This window comes from Leptinotarsa decemlineata, unplaced genomic scaffold (genome assembly GCF_025532065.1).
Source record: "Leptinotarsa decemlineata unplaced genomic scaffold, Ldec_3_MD MMD2_tig00004307_RagTag_RagTag, whole genome shotgun sequence".
Classification (NCBI taxonomy): domain Eukaryota; kingdom Metazoa; phylum Arthropoda; class Insecta; order Coleoptera; family Chrysomelidae; genus Leptinotarsa; species Leptinotarsa decemlineata.
Window position 1 is genome coordinate 12,865,223 of NW_027412606.1, and position 14,460 is coordinate 12,879,682.

At 34.6% G+C, this 14,460-nt stretch overlaps 1 protein-coding gene across 2 annotated transcripts in view; it reads left to right on the forward strand.

Annotated features, from left to right (window-relative positions):
• Egfr (Epidermal growth factor receptor) overlaps nucleotides 1-14,460 on the forward strand; it is a 221,836-nt gene that overhangs the window by 184,006 nt on the left and 23,370 nt on the right. Inside the window, exon 1 of one of the 2 annotated variants that reach the window (XM_023165393.2) lies at nucleotides 271-580. The exons of the other annotated variant lie outside the window; for it this stretch is intronic. Coding sequence (XP_023021161.2) covers nucleotides 382-580 — 199 coding nt within the window. The 5' untranslated portion in view covers nucleotides 271-381. Of the gene's footprint in view, nucleotides 1-270; nucleotides 581-14,460 lie in introns of those variants that run through there. 2 annotated transcript variants of the gene reach the window in all.

The window sequence follows — 14,460 nt, forward strand, 5'->3', positions numbered from 1 at the left end:
TTATGTATCTGATAAACCTAGACGTTTATCTCGAATTCTCACTAAACAAAGTTTGATGATATGTTTCATCTCATGCAGCATGACTTGAAAAAGACACTTTCATACTACTTTTTCTTGAGAAATGAGTTCGTACTTTCACCTACACTTTTAACAAACCTGAGTTTCTTCCTCGCTAACATTCTCTCACCTCGATCCGATTGCCGCTCCATACAACTGAAATAAATACTATTTCTCACCTGTACCAGGTAAGCAAGAACTAAGGTTGGATTTGTTTTGCAGAACCATGGCTGAGGCGGCCGTTAGTTGGTTGGATGATGCGCTGGTGTTCGGACCGCGCACGATGTGACCTTCTTGTGACCGCCTTATCAGCGATCCGCCGCGATGTTCCCCAGAATGGGGATGTTGAAGATCAACTTTTGTGTTTGTATTTTCCTCATTGTGATTGTGATAAACTGTGGCGAGTGCGCGAGGAACAGAAACAAAGGACATATCACAAATGCATCGCATGTCATTCAGCAACACATGCGAACAAGACCGCTTCTTACTGAGATGGATTCGGATTTTTTGAATAAAGGAAAGAGTAAGTCAGTGGGCAATTCGATGAAAGATGCATATGTCCATTTACCGTCTCAACTAGTAACTATTAAACGTAGATACACCTTTTTTTCAAATTTCCATTTTGATTATTGAGGGATATTTTTCTAGATTGTGGTTTCATTACCATTTTGATCCCAAAAAGTTTACAATTTTCTCCACCAAACTCCAAATATACTGAAGAATGGATAAGGTTTCCTACTTCAATGCTATGCATATATTAGAGATTGCAACGTATTTATTTACAATTTACATAATCAACACCTCTATTCCATCTGTTAGATTAATTGAAAATTTAAGATTGTATACAGAAATTATGGACACCATATTTTAATTGAGTTTTATATATTGTTACTCTGGCAGTTTTTTGGTGGAAAATAGGGCATTTCAGTTGAAATAATTTTATCTTTTCACTACCTATATAGGTGTAACAGCGCATGCGTCCAAGAATCATAGTTCTTGTTTTGGAAGATCAGACAAGATTTCAATTTTCTCGAAGATGAAGCATAAAATTATTGATGACCTTTATGACAAAGTAAACAAAGTAATCCAATGTACTGGCTGAATGGAAAATTAAAATTTTTGGAGCTACTGAAATCCTTGAAGTTTTGTGCTCATATAAAATGATTTTGAAAACTTGGACGATAAAAAAGTCACCTCCGTATTTTCTCATTTACAACTACCCATTGAATAACGTATAATGGATTACATAAAATCCTTTTTCTTCGTCAATATATTATAACCTCCCAAAAAGAATTCAAAATATCACAGTTTGGGTTCAACGATGCGTCGATATCCTTTGGCATTAAAATGTAATGTATTCACAGTTATGAGAAAAATTGTGTGTTTTGTTTTATTTCTTCATAATATCTTGTATATTTTTGAATCTGAAAGGATAAAATTGATTGAAATATGTTTTTTGTACTACATTAGCGCACTGAGGCTAATCGGCTATTTTATCTATGAAAAAAATCTACTTTCCAGTTGGGTTCAGTATCAGTCATCATTTCATTTTTATGACGTATCCTAGTATCAGAGTCTTTATAATCAAATATAGTATTCATAAAGAAAAAAGCGATATATTCTATATGGATTTTCTGACTCGAGATAATAAGAACATTGTTCATCCAAGAAGAATAAAAAAACCAGATGAAACTAGTTACATTTACCCTCGTGTCGTTTAATAACAATTTTCATTTATACAGTAATACCTTTACTAATATCTCTCTGTGTGAATCATTTCCTCAGAATAGGAAAGCTAGAAATACTACTTATTCAAATTCAATTCAAATGTGAAATATTCCAAAGTAAGATCATCATTTACGAAACAGTGTTTGTTTCAAATTTTTCGGTCTCGTGGAAACTATATGTTTTACTGATAATGTACACTAGATTGCCGAAACTTGTATACGTTGTGCGTAGAAAGATACCAATTCCATTGAACAAATGGGCTTGCAAGACTCCCTAAACTGATTATTGAATGATACGAAGTGTATTAGTTTTATTTTATAGTACATTCACTCTCCCAAACAAAGGATATAAAGTCGAAAATATTCCCTATACAAATGTTGGATGTCCTCACAGTAACTTTACATATTTGAATTCGTTTCGCGAATTAACTTTCCCTAGTAACAACAAGGCCATATACTTCCCTCCTTGTAAAATGGTAGTAAACTTATTGGATGGAGGTTGTAAAGTCATCTGAATTTGAATATTACTCCAATTAATGCCACTATCTAGTCATTTGATACTAATAAAGATATTACGAAATACACAAACTGATGGAAGGTAATCAAACCTCCATTACATATTTACTATATTTTTTTAAATTTTTTTTTGTTTTTTCAGCACACCACGTCACTGAAAAACGTTTACAGTAAAAATAGATTATTAGGCACTACTCATATGAAAGAATTTGTTATAGAGGCGAAGAAAACAATCTTTGATCATTGTTGAGTATATTCAGTTGTGATTGTAACAGGTCAAAATTCAGGAATTCTATCAGAAAAATAGCGGTTTTCCATTTCAAAAAGATATCGTCCCATTCCAATGACTAGAGAAAATCCTTTCAACCTTCCCTTACTTGCGCGGTCTCACAGATTCGGGTAATCTTAGTTCTTGAATATTTCAGTGGTATTGACACCTAGGATTCCATATGACTTCCCAATTTCAAATATATTCTAACGCTAGTGAGTTGCACTAGGAATTCTTATACATTTTTTGAGTTATTTTGGATCTGAGTGACCCGCGGGAGTACTTGTAATATGTTTTTTGATTTGTAATTATTATCAGAAGGTAATTAGTTATCAGAAGGAAGAATACTTATTTCAATAAATTTCAGATGCATTCTAAGATTCACTGTCCTCTTGATATAGTTAAAGGAGGAATTTTGGAGAGACCTATGAAGGTGATACATAACAAGATAGAAACATTTCTTACTATAAAACTGACAAGTAATCACAGCAAATTTGAATTCCATCATGCATCGGGAAAAACAGATGTTGTCAAACACTGTACTTCATACGTTGTAGCAAAAACACTCGATTCAAAAAATCAATTTACACAAGTTTTACACAATATCCTATTTTAGGACGAGTCTTTGATAGTCAACGCGAGCAGTAATGTCAATCATTTGGCAACAAGGAAGGTTAAAATGAAAACCTAAAATATAAACTTGTTGCCTATAATAAGTAAATACGATTTTTTCATTTTCTCAAAATCAATTTCTCTCTTTAAAATATACCTTTTCATATTAACCGATTTAGTTGATTTAGTTGTCCAAATAAAACCACCTAATACAACACATAAGACTCAGAATGTTCAAACTTTCCAATAATAAAGTTTATTCATAGTGGTTTGAACTTCTATTGTCCGTAAATGTAGGAAAGAAATATTTGAAATGGTTGTTAAAGAAAGAGCCTATAACAATAAAAAGTAATAGTGTCAAAAGCATTGAAAACTCTAACAATACACTTAACTTTTAAAATAAAATTGGGATTGAATTAGATTTCATTATAGTCTGGGACTGTTAGACTCTCCCTACTGATGAAATTGCTGCCGGCTGAGTTTTGAAAAAGTCAGGGGTCGTCCTAGCAAATGATTGTCTGATGTTGCAATGTGATTGTCTTTTTCTATTCTCGCAAAGCCAAAAAATTTATGACTTAGATTTGAGTAAATATCGATAACAGTAGCCTTTTCAGTGTCTCTACTCAAGATTTCAAAGGTAGATTGACTATGAAAGTAGTTGCAAATTGGAGAATAGTTAAATCCAAGCTTTTTGCAGCAATACTTATAACCCATGATGGGATTCGGAGAAAATTTTTCTCTGGAACAGGTGGTAAAAGAGTGTGAATTGGTTAAAGAAAATCGTGGGCAATATTCTATTTCCAATTTATAATAACTTGTAAGTGTACATTTGACGTGAGTATCTATAAGATTGTTCGTTCAATGAGTTATTTTTTTTTATCGTAGCTTCAAAAATTCCTGAGTCAGTCTTTTTTTTTATTATGACTTTTTTCTTGAAAATTGTATGATAAGAAATTCATCAACCCATTCAACGTATCTATATTATCATGAATTAACTTTTGAAAGACGATTACTTTGACAAAAAAATTGGAAACTTCATAATTGAAAGATTTTATGGAGGTTTTAAAAAAATATTTATCAAATTTTGAGATTCAATAGAACAGAGGTTCAGTGAAAATTTCAATGGTTAGAATTTTATTAGAAATGTTTTCCTCTTCAACAACTAATAGTCCTGGACTATTATAAATCTGACCTGACACAGAATTATACAGTACACTTCATACAGGTGTGTTTGTGAGTAATCAGTTGTATATTGTCATGTCCAAATGTTAACTGTTGTATCGTATTCATTAAAGACATATCATATGCCATCTACATTTGGTAGGTACTTGAGAATTTGAGAAAATCTGCCTTCACTTATATATCCAAGTTAAGAATAACAAAAATAGCTTATTTTCTTTCACATATGAATAATCAATCATCTTGAGTGTTCAATAAAACTTCTGAGTTCGCCTAATAAAAATAGTTCAAGTGGAATTCTAGAATGTCAGAAGTTTTTGGAATGTATCAATCAGAAGACTTAAAGGGAATATACTTTCGGGGAGATTAGTTTCGATAACGAATGTTTGAAGAACAAACTGAATCAAAATTTCGATGTTCATATGAAAGTAGTTGTTTCGTGAGGGCTTTTACCTGCAGTTTGTATCTGCATGAGAGAAACATTCATGCTTGATATAAACGTTGTTGTTGAGAATTCATAATTTCTTTCTTGTTTTGGAAGTTTCACACATTTTTTTCACATTAGGATGAAAAGCCAAAAAGGTAAGTAATACATATATTCAATTAAAGTATATGGATGGAATTGGCCGATACTTCATGAAAATCCATAACTAACATATTCAAAAAACACTTTATTGTGAGAATTTCACTAAACAATAGAGAGTTTTTTGAATACGTCAATTAAAGTAATTTGATTAACTTTGTTTACAGATCGTGATTTTTCATTTGATTAAAAAAGGATGTATTGGAAGGTTTTTTTTTGTACCTTGGGAGCTGTCTGACTTGTCCATGTAGTCCAAGTCTCCAGAAAACACTGCAGCCTCTTGGGCTTATTGCGTTTATTCTCCCATCTTCTCATGACACCCATTCCATCAGTCTCGTTCCCTGTACTAGTTTGTACAGGTTCCGTATTGGATATTCGTCATATTCTTCTGGGCGTAATTTTGTTTGCCATATATTGCCTGCCTCCTGTGATTTAGTGCCTCACATTCGCATAAGATGTGTAGAGCTGTTTCTGTCCCTTCGTTGCATAATCTGCAGCTGAGGTCTCCGCTGTACAGCCCCATTTTATTCAGGTGTCCTCTAAGCGGACAATGACTGGTTAGTAACCCTGTAATTATTCTGAGCCGATCTCTACTATATTGAAGTAGTTCTTCGGTTCTTTTCTCGGACGGTTCCCTAATGAAGGTTCTTCTGTGTTTGTTGCCAGGTACTTTTGTCCAGTACTCTGTGTGCTTCTTATTGGTCCATGTCCTAATCTGATTTCGTACCAATGATTTTGATACCCCCAGAGCTGGTTCAGGACCTATATATGAAGTTGATGATCCGCGTCTAGCGCATTCATCAGCTTCATCGTTACCTGTGATTCCTGAATGCCCTGGCACCCAGTACAAAGTTAATTTGTTCCTGTTTGCAAGTTCATTCAGTTCTTCATGGCATTCCCAGACAAGTTTTGATGTCACCTTCGGGTTTATCAGAGCCCCTAGTGCGCTCTTGCTGTCTGTAAAAATATTGATCCGCTCATTTCTTTGAGGTCTCAATTCAATAATCCTAGCATACTGCAAGATAGCATACACTTCCGCCTGAAAGACGGATGTGTATAGTCCTAGCGGATAGCTGTAGTTTAGATTTCTATCCGCTCGGTATATTTCAGCTCCCGTTCCATGTTTGGTCTTCGATCCATCTGTATACCAGCTGTTTATTCCAAACATGTTTTCGGGATGATTAATGGTATTCCACTCTTCACGGCTTATGACCGTGAAGTTTGTGTTAAAGGTGTATTTCGGTGTTATGTGGTTCGTGCACATATTCAATATGTGCTCCTCCACTTGTTCCGAAATTACTGTTCGGTCCGATCTTTTGTAGTTCGGTGAGTATTCCAATCCGAATTGGCCCATCCTGGCCTCCCCCATTATCACAAAGTGTAAAGGAGGTAGATTCAGGAGTGTCTCCAATGCAGCTGTTGGGGTAGTTCTCATTGCTCCCGTCATTCCCAAACATGCAAGTCTGTGCACCTTGCCTAGTTTGTTAATGGCATTCGCCTGCTTCATCTTTGGCCACCAGACCAGAGATGCCTATATTATCATGGGTTTAACCACCATCGTGTATAGCCAATATACCATGTTTGGTTTTAGCCCCCATGTTTTTCCATAGGTGCGTCTATCGAGCATCAGTGCTACCTCCGCTTTCCTCTTTATCCTGTCCAAGTATTGGTTCCAGATCAGTTTGGAATCTAGGATTACTCCCAGATATTTAACCTCCCCGAGACTCTCCGTTTTAGTCCTCGAATGGTCGATTTGGATGTGCTTATGTTAAACCCTTCTTCTTCGGTCCATCTTGTTATAATGTTCAGGGCCTGCTGCATGCATCCCTTCACTACATTATTGTATTTACCCTGGACTAAGATGACTAAGTCGTCTGCATAGTCCAGTGTATTGGAAGGTACAATGATAATATAAAAAAAAGTACGGGGATTGTGTTGGCGCAGTTTCAAAAATGGACGTTTTTGTTCATTATTTCATGACAAAAACTTTGAAAACTCTCTCATATGAATACCTAAGAACTTTATCAAGAAATGTTATGAAAAAGCGTTTTGTTATGAGTATTTCGTGTGCAATGAAAATTTTGCGTCTACGCTCTGGTTAGAAGAAGTTGGGAGGTCCAATAAAAGGCTGGGCATTCAAATAATATGTGTTGTGATGTTGCCATATTTTTCAAAATAGAATCAAGCAATGTAAACCACCTAAAGACAATAAACTTTATAGTTTCGACATTTTTCAGTGGACAATGGTCAGAGCTATCAGAAATGTATCTGAAAGTCGGTCGGCCGATAGCCAGGCGGTTCGACGTGGGTGCTTTGTTCACTCACTCGAACTGATTGCCGTGTTGGTCGGTGGTTCAAGCCCCAGTCTTAAAGATCAATTTTCACTTGCCTTCGTCCAACCCGTGTTAGGAATCACACGTTAAAAGGTAAGACCTCGTTAATCCTTAGCCCGCTCAAGTTTAGACTTCTGAGAGTTGTAGTTCGTAGGGGTGCGACATCTGGTTAACGGAAAAACAGATTTTTTTCAAACAGAAGTGTTAATATTCCTCTAAATTAATCAAATTCTGAACCCTTATTGGCGTGTCTTATAACTTTCGTTTCAAATCTGCTCATGTATTGATTAGTCATGATCGGAGACCACTGGTTGCCCATTGCTGTACCCTCATGCTGTTGGTAATAACATTTAACGATGTATATAAAAGAATTGAGGTAGCCGTAAAATTCAGTTTTACCTGATGATGCTTAGTTGGTTAGCGAAACGCGCCTGGTGAGACAGAATTCCGTTTTGATGTGCGAAGTGTTTTTGATAGATTCATTCTACGCCAAAGGTTGCACTTTCACCTGTCACCTGTCAAGTGAAGTTGATATCTCAAACACATAATTTTGGCAGGTTCCTACAGTTTTTTAGGTGATAGAAATTGCCGTTCACGTATTTATTGTTTTACTTAGGAAAACATCAAATTTTATCAATTTGATGATTAATTATATAATGTAATGTGTGTTAGCAGATTTTCACAATGAAGAATGATGCGTAGTTTTGTTTTTTCTTTGTCGAATACTTCTGGCAAACAAAGTGTTGTATATATCCTTCGATCCTGTTATCGAAATACACAAATAGTGAATTGCTGCTTAGTTTCCGGTTAATATAAATATATGCCTGTAACAATGCTGTATACGGATTTTGTAGTTCCCAAGTTGAAGTTTTAAGCATTTTCTTGGGCCAATCACACGTCCTCTCTGAGCATTAGTGGAATCCATCGGTATTTTTTGGAATCACACCCTATTTTGATAGCCCTTCAAGAGGTTCATCGCTGACGACCACGACGAAATACTGCAATGCAAGTCAAGCCAAGGCTTGGCTAGGTAAGCAATATTCGGACTTTGCACCAGAAAAATCAATCATCGACGAAAACGTCAAAAAAGTCCACATAATAATTTTGTAGGACCTCAAAGTGAAGTTGATGAGAAAGCTGAGGCTCTAAAGATATCAATGGAACGTGTTGGACATATCGTGCATGAATATTTGGGTTTGCGAAAACTCTGTTCAAAGTGGGTTCCGCGCGAGCTCACAATCGATCAGAAACAACAACAAATTGATGATTCTGAGCAGTGTTTCAAACTGTTCCACCATAAACAAACCCGAATTTATGCATCGATATGTGACAATGGATAAAACACGACTCCACCATTTTACACCAGAATCAAAATGATCGTCATCTGAGTGGATTGCACGTGGTGAACCGACTCCAAAGGGTGCAAAGTCGCAACAGTTGGCTGGCAAGGTTGTGGTGTCAGTATTTTGACATGCGTATGGTATAATATTCATAGACTATTTCGAAAAAGGAAAAACCATCAATCGCGACTATTATTTAGCGTTTTTGGAGCGTTTGAAGGACGAAACCCCGGACAAAGCACCGTGTCACAAATGGCAGAATTGCATGAATTTTGCTTCGAATTATTTTCGCATCCACCATATTCTCCAGATCTGATTCCCAGTAACTTTTTCTTGTTTTCAGACCTCAAGAGAATGCCTGGTGGATAGAAATTTAGCGCCGATGAAGTGGTAATTGTAGAAACTGAGTCCTCTTTTGAGGCTAAAGGCAAATTGTACTACGAAAATAGTATCGAAAAAATCCTATGACCACTGTAATCATTGTATCGCCTTCAAAGGCGATACAATGATTACAATGATGAGTTTTTTCTATGTTAGCTTACGAACTTTTCAGTCAAACTGTTACACCTGAACGTTTGAGGTATTCCAGTAATGAGTATGCTGACTAGTACATTCAACTCTCACATATCTCTGTTAATTCTTCAAGAAACATTGGATGGCTGCTCCCCGTAAACCGTTGTCGAACGTCTATGCATAGCTTTCACATTCGACCTTAATCACATTCAAAAAGGCTGCTGTCCGTATCATCTTTATGTACAGATGCTAATGGTCACAAATTTCAAGCATATCTCGCGGAGCTTAATGCAGAATATGGTGTATCAGAATTTCGTTATCCAAAGCACTTAAACAAAATGAAGTCACGTCAGTGAAAGATGTTGGTCTGGCTTTACATTCTTGTTCAGAGTTGTTATTCAAAATAATTGAAATGGCGAAGGATCAATTGACGTGATTATACCATGGGAAATCATTTCTTCGGCAGTCACATGAATTACAGCACAATAATGATTTGGCCATAATGAGTATGATTTGTATAATTCACATTAATTTGTCACTACTGTTGGTTTAATGGCTTTCAGTTTTTGCTTTCTACGTGAATATTCAATTTTTTCTGTTAATAGATATATTTTCCAAGTATTTCTTCAGTAGATAATTATAAAGGTAAGCAAATTCAGCAGTGAATTATTCTATTAACCGAATTAATGTTGCAAACTACTGAGATTCAAGTACCAACTTTTTATATAGAAATAATTTCCTTTAATGGTTTCAGTACTTTTCAAAGTTTTATATAGTCATTAAGTTCATTCATATGAAACAAACAGAACTTCTATTTCAAACTCGTAATTTTGACTTAAGACACTCATAATTTTGGATTGCATCCACTATGTTGAAGATATAATGACCACAATATCGGGTATGTGGCCTAATATTTATTAGGCCACATAATATGAGAAATAAATAATAAAAAACAAAACTAATTAAGAAACAAAATTATAGTAAACTGCTCTGGAATAATATGACAATAAAAATTAGTGGATTGTAGAATTGAAGAAAATAAAGCTGAGATAAATCTCTAACAATAATAAAATGTCAGGAATATACGAAGTATATTCAGAAAATAACGGAAATTTCCGTTTTTTTTTAATATTCATTCATTCGTCTACATAAATGTTGTTACCTTCAACATAGTCCCTATTAGATATTATGCATTTGTGCCAGCGTTTTTTCGAAACACTTCTCACACTCGATCTTTGGGATAACTTTCAGCTCTTTGAACCTGATGTTAATATTATGAATATCGGTTCGAAACGTCACTCTTCTATATAGGTACGAAGGGACTTTATACAAGAGAAACTTATGATATAGACAGCATGCAGAATACAGTTTTCTTCGATTCTCCATATTTAGCAATCCAACTTCTCTTAGCTTGTGAGATATTCAATTTCTCACCATAGGCCTTTGTTGACATTTTGGTACTACACTTCATTTCATTTTTTACGCAAAATTTGATACAAATTCTTTGATACATTTATTTCAACAAACAAAAATGGCTGAGCTCTTAAATACTCATCTCATCTTAGTTGGCTCCCACAGAAGAACTAAACAATGAATACAGTTGGAATGTTATCATATTTCAGCAACATAGTAAAAAAAAAATGACAATCAAGACTCTCCAAACCCGTGAAATTTATAAAATCCCGTTATCTTTTCACATACCTCATACAAATTCAACTAAATGTTAATAAGATTTCTACAAATATTTCTTGAGATCTGCAATTTTGTCTCGCAATCCTCGAGATTTCGACTTTTCCTCAATATTTGACATTTTTTGGTCTATTTAAGTTTATGGCATTTAATCTAGTCTAAAAGTCTTAAGAAGATCAGTTTTCTATAACTGTATGAATAACTTTCATAAACAGTTTTTCTTCAACTGATCCTTTGGTACAATTTCGGGTGTTGGTACACATAACTAATACAGACCAAAACGAGGTTACCTGGTATTGGATTGCAGTTGAGTTTTGGCATCAGACGGAATGTGTTAATAGGCTGACTAATATCGGAAGAAACATAAAAATAAACGATTTTGATAGTCTCTAGTACATAATCCTTGTATGATTATTAATTATTTCCACAAAAAAATTACAAAATTGATCTCAGGGGTTTAATTTTAACGAGCCTTCCACTCTGAAAAATGTTCAGAATGCGAGATGGGTGCTTTTCCGCATGCACAGCACCCAAACCCGTCACTCTGGCGGGGTTACAATTTTTTTATTACAAAACTCGAATTTGTATTGAAACTCATATAAAATATATAAAAATTAAAACGCGCAGTACAGGTTATACACGGGAAAACCAGTTGGAGGCCTCATGATCTGCCAGGCTTCATTATTACTTATATGCGTAGTTTTACTGGTTCAGTGTTCAGATGAAAAAATGTACTGGTGTTTTCTTTTTCAATTATGGAATACTTTATATTTAAAAGTTGTTAGAAACAGGACTTTTTTTCCAGAAAAAAAGAACCATTGAAAGTTCGATATAAACATTTGTGAACATTGGAAAATTGTTTGGGTGCAAAAAATACCATTGCCCTGCAACAATCTGTTTTCTCCCGATCCTCTGGATTATGAATTTTGAGAATTTAATAATGAAACTAGAAATAATTTGAGTGGTGAAGATTCAGATTGAGAACATAGTTCTTTCAATAATATACTCATTTTTGAAAGTATTGACATTTTCATTAAATTACTTCATACAGTGCAAACGTTAACAATACTTTTATTTGAAAGGTATTTATATTCGTTTGAAGATCTGCAAACAAACGATAGATATTATAATTTTGAAAAGCCACTCGTGGAAATTAATCTTTTTTGAAGAATAATCTTTCATTCCAAATAAAAAATTCGAGCTTCGTAGTAAAGAATCGCAACCGCGCTAGAACTCTTAGAATTTTGCAGAGTGGTAGACTCGTTTAAATGAAGCCGCTGAAACAAATTTTGTAATAATTATAAAAAACGGACGCTCCACTGAGGACTACAACTGTTTCAAATATATCACCTGATCTCAATCATAAATGGTTTACTAATATATGTTACTTGAAGAGACAAAATGTTTATTTTGTTAACGTTTATCAGTTTATGCGTCCTTTACTTAAAGTAGCTTTTCAAATCCATATAACCGTGTTATCACGGAGTCGTGTTTTGTTTATGAGTGAGAAACGAACACATTGTCAAGATACGGTTTTTCTAGATACCAAAAGTGTGAACATTTAGGTTCCAACAATAAAATCCGTTGATTTGTGTAAACAAGATAAGACAGTACAGTTTGTCAGAAAAACGGTTATTAATTATTCACCGAAATGGAAGTGTGCGAACAAAGGGCCGTTTCATTGTTTATGTGAACATTCACCTATATCAATTTCAAAAAACTATGTGTAGAAATGTTGCATTTTTTATATTCAGTGTCAATTCTAATATTGGTGCTCCTTTGGCAAGGCGAGGATTTACGTTTTCTATTGTCATTTATGGTATATATTGTTCAACACCGTCTGACTGGACTAAAATCGCTGTCTAAGAAATAAAAGGACACCTACATGAATACACCAATAATGAAAATAATACCAAATTATTGTATTCCACCTATACCATCTAGCAATATTTCGGAAATTCATGTGGAGTGCCCCAAGGCTCTATTCGTAATAATCTATTTGCGATTGCAGTAATTGATTAAACCAACCCTTTCCCGTCAGACATCGCAAAATATTTATACATTATTGTGAGAAAAAGAAACATTCTATAAATCATTCAAGAACTGCAGAAAGATGTAAATGTGATCATTGGAAAAACAGACACAATTGTTTGCCGATTCACTTCTGTCGTCTTCGGAAACCACCCGTCTCATCCACGAAAACAACCTGATCGAATATATAACGATAATAAAGTTTTTGGGTAATACTCTTGTTGGAAAGGTTACTTAGCAACCATAAATATATCGAACAATTTGTCTCTCAGACGAACTCTGGAGTAGGTTCTGCTTTTTATACAAGTGATGTAGTGGAATTGTGTCGGATAAGGAAAACCCTTCCTCACTGTGATTAGATAAACAGAGAGAACATCATAATTTACACGGACTATAGCGATTACATTCTACAGTCTTCAACCAAAACTGAAAATCCTTGGGTTGATAGAAATAGACGAAAACAAATTTGCTGACCGAGCGGCTCGCCTAGCCACTGAAACTGAAGTTGATGCCCCTGAAGACGATAATTTTTGAAAACTAAACTGAATGATCTTTGGCAGGAGGAATGAAGTTGAGTTGACTGACTAGCGGAGAATGAGTTGTACCCGTATTGATAATATTCCGGATTGACCACACATGACTTTTCAAATTACCTTCTCACAGATATATTCGCAGTTGTACAATTATCTGTGCTTCATATTCTGAAGGAATGTATTTTCAGAAAATAACGGAAATTTCCATTGTTTTCAATATTGACTCGACCGAAAACACTTATATCTCTCTACAGCTATTCAATACATTATTCAAAAAAATACAGGGAGTAACATAAGTATGTTAAAATATTCAAGTTGACGTATTCTTGAGATAATTTCAAAAAAAAGTCTAGATAAACTTGTGCTTAGTTTCGAAGATATAGGGTGTTGAAATTGAATTTTTTAGTTGGTTTTTTGAAAATAACTCATGCAAAAATAAGTAACTTGCACGCAATTTGGTACTCGGGTTTTTTTGACGTGGGAAATCATAATTTCGCATTGATTTTCATGTTACATCCAAAGGGCGCTGCGTACGCTGTCATTATTTATTTCAAATTGCCCTAAGTTTTTTGATACTAAACTTTTGGTACCTTTTATAAAAAACACCAATTCCTACACCTTTTCCAAGTAAAAATGTACACTTTCTCAATAACGCTGGAAGTGCTCGTTTTCGAGATACAAATTTTGAAATTTTTCATAAGTTTTTCGCAATTTTAGTTATTCGTATCTCGAAAACGAATGATTTTTCGAAAAACATTTCAAAGGAAAATTTTATTTTGACGATTTCCACCACATACTTAGTTTTCGTATTGCTCTCCAGCAACTTCACTTAGTGCCCTAGGAGTTAAGTAATATGCATCGATGTAGAAAATTGTAAATATCTCCAGCGTTGTTGAGGAAGTGTACTGTTTTTACTTAGAAAAGGTGTGGAAATTAGTTTTTTTCATGAAAAGTACCAAAAGTTTAATGCCAAAAAAGTTAAGGTAATTTGAAATAAATAATGACAGTGTACGCAGCGCTCTGTAGATGTTATATGGAAATTAATAGAAAACTATGATTTCCCACATCAAAAAAAACCT